Here is a 15,882-nt window from a genome sequence, read left to right on the forward strand (position 1 = left end):
GATTTGCTCAGCTATCGGATGGAATCCAGGCACCACTTCATTCCTACAGTGGATAGGGCAAGGAATTGGCACTCAGAGGCCAAAAGCATCTGAAACCGACCCAGAAATAAGGGCTGTTGCTGTGGCAATCCCTGGGCACCCCTGTGATTTACCCTGGACAGTCGCTGCAAACACCCAGGGTAAATATTTGCCTGCACAAGCATTCAAGTCCACCCAGGATTTCACCACCCTGAGAATTTATCTGCAAAGCCCAAAACAAACCAGCCCTCGTGGCACAGCTTCTAGACAGAGGTAGCAAACACTGTGCTGAGAACTTGCTGTGTGTGCTCACGTTATAATTGGAATTATTGGGGCGGCAAGGACCACTTCCCAGAGAGGAGAATTGCTCGTTTTCATCCTGGCATCCTGCCACCAACAAAGCTGCTTCCTTATCACTCCCAATAATGCAGGAGTCCAATGCATGAGAATTTTGCTGATGATCAAAGATGGTTATTAAGGTCTAATAGCTAATAGTGTCATGCCAATTCTCTTGCAGTTTTGGAGTTTAAGTGGAAAAAAACCCAAGAACTACTTACGAATTGCTTTTGTTCATGCACGTGTTATCCGTCCCAGGGAAAGCCAGCATCGAAGAAACTAAAGCAGCTGTGGTTTCATTAAAATTCCTAAGAATTAATGAAGAAAAACAGAAAACAGGAAAAGGTTCAAAGAACTTCCACTACCACTGTGCAGAGGAAAACTGTGTTTGAATGAAACAGGATTTAAGACGTTGAATAATTGAGTATTTGTGGAAGCAGCGATGAAGAACACGCAGTATATGAGGACAGTCACACAGGTTTAAAAGGAGCCCTCATCACCTCAGCTACTCCAGGGATTTGCTGCCTCTAGATCCAAGCAAGATACTTTTGGACAATCAAGATTCTCTTTATGAGGAAAAATAATTTTTCAGTCACTTTCCAATTTTCAGGCACTGCTTGCAGCCCTGTCTCAGTCAGGTCTCTCCTCTGTGATACCTGCTTAGTTTTGACCATTCAAGAAGATTGTCCTTGGTTCTGCCCCAGCTCTCCAGCAATGATCCACCAGGAGAAGCAGGGAATGTTAGGAAGAGAGGACTTGGACATGCAGCTCTGGCTCATACCCCATCTAGCAGGAGGAAAGGTGTGAGGTATCCTGGGAAGAACACCTAGAGCAGATGGCTTTAGAGCTAAATTTTATATTTCTGACTTAGAGCTGAGAATTACTAGAGAAGGAAAGAAGGTCACAACATGAAAACAGAATTATATCAGTTGTAGTTCTTTTGGTAACAGGATCTTTAAGGAGAATGAAATAATGCACTGGTGACATCCTGATGACCCTGGAAAAAGCACATGCTCTTCCAATTGCCAGTGTGCCTTGGACCAGCATGGCCAGGAAAGCTCATCCTGTGCTAACAGAGAGGGCAATGCTCACAAGATGGATAGAATTTGTTCCTAGAATTGTAATGTTGGAGGCAGGTGATGTGGCTACCTCATTTCATATTGGGGGAAGAGCATTATGGATATATTAAGAAATGTATATATTAAGAATATCCCTATGGCTGTTATGGGGCTGAAGGAGTCCAATGGGAAACACCAAGAACATTCCTCAGACATGTCATAGTCAAATCCAACCGAGAGGTTGTTTTTTCTGAAGCTTTCTGGTCTGAGCCAAGCCATCTCCTCAGGAACAGGGTATCTCTGTGTTGTCTGCACAACATAACTACATGTCCAATGTGTAGGACACTGGCTGTGCTCAGAAATAACCCTGAAGGGCTCATTCTGACCCAAGGGGAGTCGGGGTGAGCAGCACTCACCCGAAGAAATCTGCCTGGTCAGCCGTGCCATAGAGGGAGGGGGACAGCAGCAGCTCGGGGTACTCGGTCTCCTTGGTCCTCAGTGTCCCCAGGCCCATGGCAGCCATCACGAAGAGCACGGGGAGGATGACCTGGGCGATGAAGCCGCGCACGTCCCGCCGGGTGTGGTGGAACCTCTTGATGAACAGGGCTGAGGTTCTCTTCAGCAGCAGCGGCAAACCCCGCAGGCTCTTGGACCTGATCAGGAGCTGGTCTGGACACAAAGGTCAGCATTTGGTCATGGCTGAGCACTTGTGCAATGCAGGGAAGTGATGGTTAGAGCACTCTGGGAGGGTGTTTCACTTCCTGCACACATTTACAGATGGCAAATCCAAGGATCAGGCATGGGGCAGGGCTCCAGTTATCAGCTCATGTAACGCCAGTTTCTTTTGTTAAATTTCAAATGTGCACGTGTAGTGACTTTCATTGTGCATTTCCTTGCAAGAGGAACACAGGCTTCCAGATTAAGTAAGTTATCTACATCCTACCTATCCAGCTGCAACTTACAGAGGAAATGTATTTTTCTTTTAGATTTGCGAGCTGAAATTTTTCATAATTTAAAAAGCAGGTCCTCAGAAAAATAAACAACAAAATTAATCCTGAAATAAGAACACAAGTACAAGCCACTGTGCCTCTTGCATGGACAGGTTTTGTGGTATACTAAAAGCAGAGCCAAATCCTGTGCCAGCTATTCTTCTTTATGAAATATTAACCTATAAAATACACCATGAAGCAAATCCTTTTCAGCCTTTGTTAAGGGTGGAACAAAACACTTTTCTACGAGCGACTGTTTACAGTAACATTTACAGTGCAGGTCAGCTTTGAAAAGTACAAAAATACCTCTGTGTTGTCCCTTGGATGCCTCCCTAACTATAAATGGTAAATTTGTAAGTACAAAACAATGTTTCTAAGCCAAGAAAACATTGCAGCCAGGTATGTCTCATTTTTGGGCCACCTTTAGGAGGTCTCAGACCCTCAGGGATAGTGGTGTAGCTTGGTTCTCTTCGGAATTTACCCCACTGTCTGCTCCCTTGGGCTCCTTTACCAAACTGCAGTGTCTGGGGCACAGCAAAAAGCAGGAAGGAGGATGCAGCTCAGAGTTGTGCTGCTTTTCAGACTAAGAGATATCCACAAAGTCTCCTTCCAGTTCTACTAGTTATGGGGAAATAATCCTCTACATCTATGACGGCAATTACTTTCACAGGTACACATTTACTCTTTCACCCACATGCTGTATTTGATTAGATTAAGACCTGGATCAATTTAAAGGAAGGCAGATGCAAAAAGAAAACCTTTAGTAATTTATCCTGTGATCCAGACTGTTCCAAAATAGGGGATCTAAAGGACTGATGACTGCTGTTTTCCCAGTAATTTATAGCGTTTGTGATTCCTGGCTGTGGTTTTCAACAAAGAAAGAAGACAGGGAGCTCAAATCAGTCTATCTGTCAGCATTTGCATTTGCAGTAAATCTGGAATAAACCCTGTAGGTGATTGAGTACCGTCTCTTTCTGTGAAGGTGTCTGTGCTCAGAGACATTTCATCACCACCCATGTGACCACTGACTCCAGGCAGCTGGTGGGGCAGTGCAGCATCTTCTTGCTGGTCCTTCACTAGCTCTTTTGTCAGATTGAGGAACACCTAGGGAGCAAGAAAATGTGAAGGAAAATTTGTCTAAACGACTCCATTTACCAAAACAATTACCAGAATCCGCTCTTCTGCTTTGTAGCTGTAGTTGGTGCAGCATTTATGTACTAGAATCCTCTTTCTATCCCCTTTGTGCTCCGTGAGAGAAATTAACTTTTTTTCCATATAAAATTGTTGTCCAGCTCCTTGTCACCTCCTGTCTCTGTTCTGCTGCAGCAGTGGAAACTCAAACCTGTTTCCCTGGCATATTTACCCTCTAACTCCTGACAATGCCACTGCCTCCGTGCTGGGAGTGTGCAGTCATGGCACCTGAGCTGCACATGGGACATGATTTGCAACTTATTCTTGCTGCCTTAGGAAAACATCTTAAAAGAAAGCCAGAAATTCTGAGCAGGGGGGTAACAATCTCCCTCCCTCCCTTCTACAAGACAAGGGTCATCACTGCTCATCATTTACTTTTTATTTCTGATGCAATTAAATGTGTTTATTTGACCAGAGATTTCCCATGGGCAGAAAGGTGCCTGTGTTACTCTCCTTAGTCTAACTCCATTTTCTGGGTAAAACATCAAAAAGCTGTCAACAAGGTGAAACAGTGCATTAGTGTATGCATAAATTTATAGATGCATTTACACACTCATGTACACCTAAGTGTAACCCCTTCCTCCCTGCTGAAACCCTCACATAATTCCTAACATTAGAGAGCAGAGCCACACAGTGCTGTGAAATTAATCTCCATGACATTTCAGCAAATCCAGCAGCTCCTGAGCTCATACCTCTTCCACAGTTGTGTTGGAAATACCGTAGCAACCCAGGTGGAGATCATTCAAGCTGGTGTCCAGGGCTCTGAGAAGGGCCTGGTAGGCCCCTGACACTGTGGACTTGAAGGGGGGAAGCACGTACACAAGCTCTCCACCAATATCCTCCTTGAGATAAGCCTCTGGGAGATAGGACTGGATCAAGGAGGTCACTGCTGTGGTGTCACATTCCTCTATCATGTTCTGAAAAAGGAGGAAAACACTCTGTGGTCACTGAAGAGGTTGCAAGGTCAACCTTCCTCCTGTAAGATGTAGCCCAAATCCTGTCCCGGAGCATAACTGGTAAGTGATCTCAGTCCAGCTAGCCAACATGTCAGGGTAAATATCAAAAGCAGATGAAAGTGGGTTTCTGGCCCTTAAAAAAGGGAATGTGACACTCTTCTGATCTTGGTCCATCCAAAACCTCACCAGGCTGGGCCGAATCAACCACTTTGCACTGCTAGAGGTTTGTAACAACAGAGAAAAAGCCTGGCCACCAGAGAGCTTAATGTGGCTGCCAGCACAAACTCACTCTTTTTCCCATGAAAAATGGGGCTTGTTCATGAGTCTGTTTTCATTTTCTCTGTCTCCAGTGCCAGCAGGCTGGAAGAGAGGCTGGTCTCTCATGGTATCTGTGTGCTGGGGTTACCAACAGCACTGGAATAAATGCTAGCAAGAACATGAGTTCTCCACTCCCTGCAAGCAGAACACTGCACCAGGCCAGACACTTTGGATGGGCTCTTTCCATCTGCTTCATTCCTCTGAACTCCAGAGCTTCACATTCTGCACCCAGCCTTGCCTTTAACCTTCAAGGAGACCCTGTTCTTTTTCAACAAAGCAGAGCACTGACATTCTGTTTTCACAAGGCCACAGAGATCACTTATCTCCTGCCAATACACCCCTCAGCCAGCCCTGATGACTCCTTTGGAGACAGAGCAGCCAGGAGCTCTAGGACCAGCTCAGACACAGACCTTCTTTTTGGTGAGTGTCAGGTGGTAGCCGTCCCCAAAGGTTTCCTTGAGGTAGAAAGGTGAGCCACAACATTTGAGCCCTCCATGCTCCAGGAAGGCGATCCGGTCACTCAGAACTTCTGCTTCATCCAGGTGATGTGTGGAGAGAATGATGGTTCTGCCTGGAAAACACAGTCACCACTGAATGAACGCCTGGTTTTATGGCAAAACTGGATTTTAAAAGGACTTGGGTTATTTTCTTTCCTTTCTCAAAAATTTCTGTATTTCTCTACACAATGATATCATCAATATAATTGCAGGGGTTCCAGAGCTTCCCCTTGTTCAGGATCAATCCATGTCAAATAAGTCCACATTGTTAAACCAATGCAATGAATGTTTATAACCATTTTCTTTTATCACATTCTGGTCAGATCTCTCCTTATCTCAACAGTGAGAAAGGTGAAAGCCTAGCTGAATGAGGGGACACAGAGTATCAGGTGAAAATCAACTGCATTTTTTGGTAAATATTAGTGAAATTGGATGAAAGACAACAAGAGAGATGAATTTTACAGTACTGTAAACTGTGTTCTATGGTGAAGTTAGTTTTTAAATGACACTGTGAATTTACAGAAATCAACCAGGATGCACTCTCCAGAACTGCAAAATCCCAGTCCTCCAAATTTTTTTTCTCTCCAGCCTCCAAAACCCAAAATTCAAAGCCACTGGCACCATCTTTGTAAAGACAAATCACCTTTGTCTGTGGGCAACATCTCTCATCACAGTACCTTTCTTATTCTTGGAGATGATTTCCCAAATACTCCTCCTGGAGCAGGGATCCACCCCCGTGGTTGGTTCATCCAGAATCACCACCCTGGATCCCCCCAGGAGAGCAATAGCTATGGATAATTTCCTCTTCATCCCCCCGGACAGAGTGCCAGCCAGCTTGTGACGATGGCTGTACAGCCCAGTCTCCTTCAAAGTCCTGGAAAACAGAGGGAAAACAACCTCCAAAAGTCATCCTTCGAGCATCTTTTCCAAGCAGGGAATCTGAAAGTACTTGAAAAAAACTGTAACTGCAAATGAAAACCTGCTCAAGTATGGACTGCTCTGCTGAGTGGTCACAGTGTAGAGTCACCCTGCAGCTCAGCCATCGGGATTTTAATTTTAAACGTTTTTGAGGATGTTTTCAAAGTTTTCATCTGACAAGTCAAGGTTAAAGGCTCAACCCCATCAACCAAGACACCAAGATCCAAACTCCCTGGGATGTTCTGGCTGCTTCGTTTCTCCGCAGAACCAATAAAGCCAACATCATCTTTCTGACTGGTTGATTAAATCTCTTCCCAGGGAAAACTGTGAAGCAACAAGGAGTAGACCCTTAGGCCTATAAATTCATCTCCAAATAATTGCAACAGCAGCCTGTAAACCCCCTGGAGAAGAGATTCTTACAGCATAGGTATCAATATATTCCTCTAGTCAGAGCCAGGCACCATTTGTACCCTAAGCTGGAGCTGCAACAAGACCTCCAACCCACGACTTTGAGCTTTGCAGGGGCACTGGCACCACCACCCAACAATTTTGGCAGCCCTCTCTCCCTTCTCCCACCCTGCTACTTTTATACCTCTTCACTTCTTGGTAGAGCTCGTGTTTGCTGCAATGAGGGACTTTTATGTAGCCATAGAGCAGCAGGTGCTCCTTGGTGGTGAGGTAGTTGAAGAGCACGTTGTGCTGCATGCACACCCCCATGTTCTTCCTGATCACCTCCTGGTCAGTCCTGATGTCTTTGCCATACACAAAGATCGTGCCCGATGACGTAGGGAACAACCCGGTCAAAATAGATCTGAAGGAGAAATAAATATAAAGGGGAAGTTAGAAAAAGGAGGAAGCCATGGGTAATGTTTTTGTCTGTAGCTGTCACCACTTCCAAGGCTTTCTGGTATCCCACTCCTTCCAGCCAGACACCACTGCCCTCTGTGTGTCCTGCTGCCCAGCCATGCTCTGGCAGAGCAGAGTCCAATTAACATCCAGGGACATCCTTGTTCCCCTCCATGGGATTGCAAGGGCAAGCTCCAAGCTCACCCTGGCTGCTCCTCACCTCTACTGCTTCAGCCTCCCTCTCACTAGGTCAGACCACTGCATGTCCCACACACTCAGGAATGCCCTTGACTTCCAGTTTAATTACTGGGAATTCATATAATGCAGTTACTCTTTATTCTCTGAGGTTTGCCTGGAGTGTCCAGCCAGCCTCATATTGTAACCACAGCTGAGTCTGAAAACCACCTCTTTGACTAGCCACAGCAGAGCATGGAAACCTGATTTCACTGCCATTATCCACAAGAAATGGGAGAGGACTTCTGGATGAGACACCTCACAGTGGGCAGCACTTTCATCTGGTTCAAGCAAATAATCACCCACCAAGCAAGAGCTGAGTCAAACTCTCTCTGCTCAGAATAACTGCTTGCACATTACAGCTCATTTTTGGTGCTGTCCTGCAGGGACTAAAGGGAGAAGATGCATCTCAGACTGCCCTTCACCTTTGCAGTTTTTTTCTCTCTCCTGGGACTTTTAACATCATTAAAAAGCAGTAACTTGTGACCTTGTGTCAGGATTTGGAGCCTGTGCTAAATTTCAGGAAGGTTTTATACTTTTCTGCATATCACCCTTGCTACACTTTGCAAACAGAATATGAGGTGAATTGATAATAAGCTGAGGTGAAGCACACATCTGTCTTACTGGTTTTGGCTCTTCTGAGGCTTCTATTTATCAGCTTAATGTTGCTTTCAGAGATATGCACATATATATCAGTGGAGAAATCAAGTTCTACAGGTCTGTTTTAGTGCTGTTATCTAACAAGTCAAATAATAATTTATAAACAGCAAGGCTGAAAGGCCAGTGCATTAATCCCCTGCCATTCCAGCCCAGTCAACACATGACTCTGTACACCTGAAGTGTATATTAAGTTTTCTTGCTAATATCACTTCAGCTTTGGTGTGTGCAGGAGCTCCCCACAGCTTCCACAACAACCTAACCCCAGGCCATGGAACAAAACACCTGAACAGCTGCTGTGCTGTCCTAGGTATCTCACCAGATTAAAAAAGCATGTTCCTAAGCAGAAAAGCACCTTTTAGAACCTAAAGAACTCTAACAGATGAAGGAACTCCTGAGATCATTTATGAACAAGATGAAACTACACGAGGGATTTGGTCTCATGAAGCACTTTCCTCAGTTTCCTGCTGCTGCACAGCCCCACTTGCCCCCTCACTCACCCAGCCACACCCCACAGGATAAAAAAGAGCTGCTTTAAAGGATACATACATGGTTGTAGTTTTCCCAGCTCCATTGTGTCCCAGCAGGGAAGTGATATTCCCTTCATAAAAGTTGAGGCTGAGGTTGTCCACTGCAGCTTTGGATCCATAAACCTTTGTTATGCCGTGGAGGGAGACTCCCAAGGTGAGGTCAGCGGGCTCCGGTTCCACATGAGGGTGGGGGGCACCTTTGACACCAAAGAGAAGGGTCAGGGACAGTTACTGCAGTGCAGCAGGTGTTGTGCTGCTTTTCTCATCTCAGAGAAGACCAAAATACAGCAAAGGCAGGTGCCTTTCAGCTGGGAATATTGAGAACATGTCACTGGATCTGTATCATTTTGAGCTCTCTGGGACTTTTTCTTCTTACTTCTGAAGCTTCTAATAACTCCTGACAACAGGCATTAATCACTTCTGAAAAGGTCTCATATTTAGGTGTTTCAGAGCACCTAACTTTATTTATACTAAACAAGCACAGAAAATTAGAGCACATGAAGAAAAAACTACAGAGTTATTTCCAGTTAGGTGGAACCAGCAAGTTTTTATGTGTGATCTCAAAATTTTACAGGCTAAATATTTAAAGAGATAAGCAATGATGTGCCAAGTGGAAACCTGTATTTGCTTGTCGAAACAAAAGTGTATTTCTACACAGAGAGACAGGCATGGACTGTCCAACTACAACACACATGAATATGTGTGTGAAAATCAGTACTGACTCTCCACAGCAAATAGGAAGAACAAATAAAATATAAGGGCCAAATCTGCATTCATGTGAATGCCAGCTTTCAATTTTTCCTGTGCTTCAAAATAACGATCAATGGTGTTTTCTGAGTATGGTGCCCCTTCACAAATTTGGCTTGGCTTTGTTTACCCAAAATATAAGTTATTATTGCTACTCCATCTAGTATCCACTTACATATTTTATTGGGGAGGGTGGCTTCTTTCCTAAACATCAGCTTGGAGAAGAGCATGCCTCTTTGTTTCTCATTCCAGAAGGGCAGGTAGCTGTTGTATTCGATCCAGTAAGATGGAAGCAGTGGGAAGTACCAGGGAGCAGCCATGCCATATCTACCTGCAGGAACAGGAGTCTCATTCAGGTACCTGCTCCTCAGCAAGTGCCACTGTTGGGGTGCACTTAAAATAGAAAAAGTTCACTTCACAGAGATTTCTTGATGTGTTCATGCACTACCAGGACTTGGTAGAGAGTTTTTCTGATTGGCACAATAGGAAGCACTCACTAATTTGTTATTCAGAGTAACTCCATGGCTGGAGGGCAGGAGAACTTTACATTTTCCACTGGGTAGATTTCTGTATGCCAGTGGACTGCTTCATTAGGTGGGGAAGAAAAGCAAAAGACAAATGTACTGGCTCTTGCCCAAGGCAGGAATTACTTTTTGAAACCAAATGATGTAAGTGACACAGCTAGAAATCATTCAGCTGACAAATGCAGTCTAACATGCTCCACTCTCACCCATCAGACTGCAATCCCACCCTCCTGTGCCCTTGGCTTCAGCTTCTTCAGGAGACCCACCTACCCATGTGATAGGTTGAAAAACCCTAATTCTCCCTTGCTCTGCTCTCTCTCAGTGCCATTAATAGGCTCAGACATCCACAAAGTCGTGCTCCCTTTGGTCTGGGACAGAGGGTGTGCACTGTGTCACTGCCTCAGCCAGCTCTGTTCATTGTTCTCCAAAAGAGATGCTACAGCACCACCCTCAATGCTTTGCATCCCTACCTGGAAAAACATTCCTTATGTACCACCCCAGGATGAAGTAAATGAAGGAGTCTATCAGAATGAGCCAGCACATCCAGCCAAAGGAAGTGTTGTCTCCAATCATTGGGGACTTGTACATGTTGTCCCACTGCAGTCCTGCAGAGAAGGATTGAGAAATACAATCAGAGCTCATCTCAGCCAGTGAAATATCACCCCCAGGAGAGCTTGAAGCCTGGCTTTGTCTGCCATGAACTCACCTATGCCCTGTGCCTCGTAGCGAGCAATGTATTGACTTGCATAACTGAAGGCAGTTGGAGACAACAGACTCTGGGGAATAAACAAAATTGAAAACAAGAAACATTAGAATTAGTCTCAAAGAGAAGTCAGGTCAGTCAACCAATCAAGTACCTCAGTGGGTTATTCCAACAGCCAGAAAAATGAGTGTTGGGTTTGTTTTTTTCCCAGCAGTCACAAGGAGCACTGGACTGTGATGGGAAGTGCTACCTGGTGACAGGCTGAAATGTCTCCTTAGAGCTTGAATTTCTTTTGCTTCCACACCCAGGATGCAACTTCCTCCCCTCATACAGGACTTTATTTTAGGCTTTTGAAATACAGCAGTGCTTGAGAATTACCTTATGGAGCCATGTGGTTAATTCTTTTACCACTTGCATTAATAGATGTCATTTCCTGAATTTGGTGTCTCAAAGAAAACAAGTCTGGCTTCTAGAACCTAACACCTACCCTAGTCTGCCCCTTGGTAAGAAACAAGGCTTTACATCTACTCCCATGTCTAGGAATTTGAGACACAGGAAGCCAAAGAATGATCTGAGGCAGCAATGAGCAGAGCCAGCCCTGCTACCCAAACATCTTACTGAGACAGCCTGGTTTTTCAGAGTGGGTGAAAGCAGCCCATTTTCCTTTGCAATCCCAAAGGGGAAAGGACATAGCTCAAACTACTGTGATTCAGCTGGCAGGTGGGAACTCACTGAAATTCCACAAGTAGTGCCTTCAGTCACGGGACACAGCTAATCCCAGGTGTCCCTCAAACGGGCCATGGCCAACTCTCCTACCGTGCCTGTCAACACGCACTGATGGAACACAAAAAGACACCCAACTCCCAACTCCCCTGTGTTTGGGACACGAGATACAGTAAGAGCTGGAGTGCACTGAGGTCCCTGCCTGCACACCATGCCTGGAAATATGGAGAAGCAGAACTAACCAGGAGGCTCTTGACAGAGAAGCTCAAGTGATTCTCGATGACGAGCAGCACGATGAAGGGGAAGAAGGTGAGGATGTACACGAGGCTGCCCACCAAGGCTGCGATGTTGGTGTTGTTGAAGAAAACACTGATGAAGTAGCTCATTGCTATGATGGACAGGCTGTAGTCCATCAGGTACAGGAACAGGAGCACTGTGTCTGTTTTGGGAAGGATCTCACCCACTTTCAAAACAACAATGAGGAAGGTGACAGTAATCAGGAGGAAGATGGCGCACTCGATGAACCAGGCGATGAAATGGCTGCTGGCATTGACACCCATCATCTTCATGTACTGCAGAGAGGAAGGTAAAAATAACAATCACAAGTGGCATTTGAGAGAAATTAAGAGATCTTTCTGTTGATATTGAATGATTTCTTTCTCCAGCTTCTGGACAGGGCCTGTGCTCATTCTATCCAGGGACAAACCACGCACTCCCTTTTCAGGAATGGCCAAGGTTTGCAAAGCAGTCTGTTGGAAAAGAACAGCCCAAACAGGACCTGCAAGGATCAAGTGTCACAGCCCACAAGCTCCAAAGCAGCTTCTGGCCTTAGGCTTGTAAGTTTTCTGAAGTCTTTTGGGTTTTTTTTTGTTTTTTTTTTAATAATGATAATTGACACAGTGGCTTAAGTTTAAAAGCTCTCAAATGTCTTTGAAACCAGACCTTTTCCTCACACAACCCCAAGACAACAAATAAAAGCTAAATTACTATAGTTACAAGGAAGAAATATTAATTTATGTTAGCTGATGATTAATTCCCCATACTTGCATAAAACTGTAAATTCATATTGATAAATCCAGGAGAAACTAGAGGTGCTGGTGTCTTCTTGTGGATTATTACACAGCTAAAGAGATTAGTGATGCCCTGGTCCTTGGAGACAGTGAAAGTGGGTGCCTAAATTAGAGTAGGGGGCTGCCAGGGAGCACACACTGGGGGTTCATTCATTTTCCACCTCATCACAGGTCAGAGTGTCCTTTCTTGGAAGTGTTTTTGGTGCATCAGTATTTGTTTCCATGGTGTTGGATAAAAAACAAATCTGCTCAAAGCTTTTGTTGCTTGCTGAAGCTTAGTTTGACAAAATTTTTTGCTGTTCATCTCTGTTGACAGTGATCACACTGAAAACCTGAATTAATTTAATAAATTCTCAATGTCATTTCTCTTCCAACAGGCAACCTGAATTAAGAACTTCATTTCAGAGGAGCTGATGTAATATGTAGCACCTTCTGAAATATTAAGTATAATAACTTCAAGGATAGGAAATAAGTCACTTTTCATGTCATTGTCCCCAGTAGGTATGACTCAAAGTCAATTTTTAGAGAGCTTTAAATCTTCAGAAACCCTGTAATTTTGTGAGGTGCCCATGTTTCCTGTGTTCAGCACTGCAAAGCAATATTCCCTCCACTTGAAGGGCAAAACCCTGCATTTCCATGGCTTTGAGCTTGATTATAATGTCAGAACTCACACACTGCAGGTCAAACAATAGCTATCTAGAATATTTTCCTTAATGCTTGTTTTGCTCCATTTAACACTGAACATCAGACACACTAACCACAAATGAGGAAAATCTGTTTATAATTCTGCACACCCCAGAAAGTTTCCCCGTACCTCATAAAGCCTCAGATCTTTCTCCTGAACAAGTGTTTTAACAAAATCAGCTATAAACAGCACCCAGGCAGCCATCAGAGCAAATGGAAGAGAGTAGGTCACGCTGGTTAAGAACCTGTAAAAGGCAAAAGCAGGCTTTAGCTGAATATGAAATGTTCTTGTGATTAAGGCTTTATACAAGAATATATTTTTCAGAACAATACTCTGGCACAGGAAAAGACATGCTTATATTTCAAAATGTGGAGTAAAATTAATAATTACAAAAAAAAAGACTCCTTAGCCATTGCATGGGATTTTCTATTCATCAAACTCCTGAGTGCTCAGAATATTTTTATTTTTATAAGTTGCAGAGGGATTTCCTTGCTCAGCAGCACCACTGGCAGAAGCAGGAAGCACAGTGGCATCTCCTGGCTCTCTGATGGACTGCATTCCATTTGGAAACATCACAACAACCAGCCATAATTCCCAGTTCTGTTCACACATATAATGGCCAAATTTCATGATCAGGCCATATTCCCTGGTGTTGGAGCCTGGACGTGGGTGCTTTCCTACAGATTGTCCTATCACCCCACAGGACAGGCAGACCCAGGACACATTTTGTGGCTCCTCATTTTAATTGAAACTCCTTCCAGTGCCAAATGTGTGAAGGAAAAAACCCAATGGCCAACAATAAATTTCTCCTTTTGCCATGGAAAGTAAACTTTTATAGTAGGAGATCCCCTTCATTGCATCTGCAGGGCTTATGCTTTCCTCCTTAATTTCTAAACCTGGCTTAAAATCCATAATCAGTGTTACTCCTGAAATAATGTACAATAACAGTGAGAAATGAACATTACATTTGTTTTAATTTTTTTTTTTTACCTGTAAAGCTGAAAATGTCCTATAAACCAGCATTTCAGGAAATGCTTCCACACAAATGGAGCTTTACTTATAAAGAACCAAGAAAGGCTCTTAAAAATTCAGCAGAGCCCAACACCTTTTGTGTACTGGTTTTTTTTATATATATATATATATATATATATATATATATATATATTTTCCGTCCCTTTTCTCTACAGGATGATAACTGTGAAATAAAAATCAATAAGCAGGTATTTTATGTTGACTTCTGCTGGATGCAAATCTAAAGACTTGAGGTATTTTAATAATTGAGCAAACACATCCCTCTGAACCCAGGATGGGGAGGGAAACCCAAAGGCAAGTGGTTTTCCCAGCAGCCCAAGAACAAAAAGGGGGAGACAGCACTGGAGTCAGTGCTTCCAGCAGCCAGTTAATCACTGTACAAAACTCTGTCTCAGCAATAACCCAGGAATTTGCTGCAGAACTGGGTTTGGATGCTTCCTGCCTGTGTCCTGGTGGGCATCTCACATGCTGCTGCCCTGAGGAGAGGCTATAGGTCCCCAGGTCTCTTCAGTGACAGCTCCCACAGGAGATTAACAGGTCTGCTGTGGCTCCTAAATGGTACCTTAAAGCTCCCAAAAAATATTTTGGCTCGTGCAGTTGGCATGGAGGTTTTTCAGTAGGAAAAGCTCCTAGGTCCAGCCTGTCCTTTTGCTCCAAGGGAGACCCTCAGTCAGGGCACAGTGACCCTCACATCTATCAATACTTCTTGCTGAACATCCTCCAGTGCTCCCTGATGAACACTGAAATCCCTTCCCTGTGTGTTTTCCACTCAGTTTGGCCACTGTAAAGCTCATAAACCCAGGCACCCTTTTTCCCCCAATAAATCCATTTTCTAAGTTCTGCTGTATTGTGTGCATGTGAACACCTGCAGAAACAAGCCAAGACTTGTATTTAACCCAAGTTCTGCCAAATCCCAACCCCACCATGTGTGGTAAAACAGGCACAGGGAGTTTTATCTGCTGTAAAACCTACAGTTACCACCACAATCCAGGTATAAAAAGAGCACTGAAAACGAAAGATTAGGCAAACCAAACAGACCATCTCAGAGCCAAAAATTCCCTCTTTTGTTCAACTCCTTGAGAAAAAAACTCCAACTGAACAGAATTAAATTATGTTTATGCTGCATGAACATGGTACTAAGGAAACCAGCACAGCTGGTGAACTTCACCAGTCACACAAGATGAGTTGACACAAAACATGAAGGCAACAGCCACCCAAACTTACATATCCTTGTTGTAACAGGGGTAAGGCATTGCCTGCACCTGAACAGCTATTTCCTCTGGTTTCTTGCCGGTCTGCAGTTCAATAATGGCCCTTTCAATGCTGTCCTGGATGTAAATAAAGGCCCTGCTGTAAATCTGGCTCTGGGAGGTGGAATTGTGCGGGCCCACGGTCCAGATGCGCTCCCGGATCCTGTTGGTGGTTTGGGTTATCCTGCTGCTCATTCGGATGGTGTAGTTGAGCACAGGAGGGAGGGACAGGCCCCCACGAACTGAGTGTCCAGAGCTTGAAGGCAGCTTGAAAATGATACCTGGGAAAAGAAAGGGAAAAGGCTTTCCTTTGGAAAAAAGGCTTTTTCAACAGCACAGGAGCAGCACACACAGATATGCAGGAACTCCTCATTTTCATGAGGCTTCTTCACAGAAATTTTCTAGCCAGAGCATTTTTCCTGATATTATATGGAATATATATTTATATATTCCATATATAAAACATATGACAGAATGGAGGACAAACAGAGAAGAAAACTGCTACTATGGGAAAGGACAAATATTAGCAGGGTCTGAAGTTCCAATAGAAGCAGAAGCCTCTATCTACCCATCAATTATGACATATAAAACCAAACAGGT

At 44.1% G+C, this 15,882-nt stretch overlaps 1 protein-coding gene across 1 annotated transcript in view; it reads right to left on the bottom strand.

Moving 5' to 3' along the window:
* The window catches only part of ABCA12 (ATP binding cassette subfamily A member 12), a 78,024-nt gene that overhangs the window by 20,578 nt on the left and 41,564 nt on the right, over positions 1 to 15,882 (bottom strand). Inside the window, exons 23-36 of the mRNA XM_014257788.2 lie at positions 15,257 to 15,563; positions 13,130 to 13,244; positions 11,488 to 11,817; positions 10,526 to 10,595; positions 10,290 to 10,424; positions 9,471 to 9,626; positions 8,568 to 8,745; positions 6,874 to 7,092; positions 6,041 to 6,237; positions 5,277 to 5,437; positions 4,285 to 4,509; positions 3,367 to 3,505; positions 1,829 to 2,081; positions 576 to 662 (exon numbers count right to left, since the gene is read on the bottom strand). Coding sequence (XP_014113263.2) covers positions 576 to 662; positions 1,829 to 2,081; positions 3,367 to 3,505; positions 4,285 to 4,509; positions 5,277 to 5,437; positions 6,041 to 6,237; positions 6,874 to 7,092; positions 8,568 to 8,745; positions 9,471 to 9,626; positions 10,290 to 10,424; positions 10,526 to 10,595; positions 11,488 to 11,817; positions 13,130 to 13,244; positions 15,257 to 15,563 — 2,572 coding nt within the window. The remainder of the gene's footprint in view (positions 1 to 575; positions 663 to 1,828; positions 2,082 to 3,366; positions 3,506 to 4,284; positions 4,510 to 5,276; positions 5,438 to 6,040; positions 6,238 to 6,873; positions 7,093 to 8,567; positions 8,746 to 9,470; positions 9,627 to 10,289; positions 10,425 to 10,525; positions 10,596 to 11,487; positions 11,818 to 13,129; positions 13,245 to 15,256; positions 15,564 to 15,882) is intronic.

This window comes from Pseudopodoces humilis, chromosome 8 (genome assembly GCF_049639895.1).
Source record: "Pseudopodoces humilis isolate 2021_Gansu_Grassland_sample_001 chromosome 8, ASM4963989v1, whole genome shotgun sequence".
NCBI classification, from domain to species: domain Eukaryota; kingdom Metazoa; phylum Chordata; class Aves; order Passeriformes; family Paridae; genus Pseudopodoces; species Pseudopodoces humilis.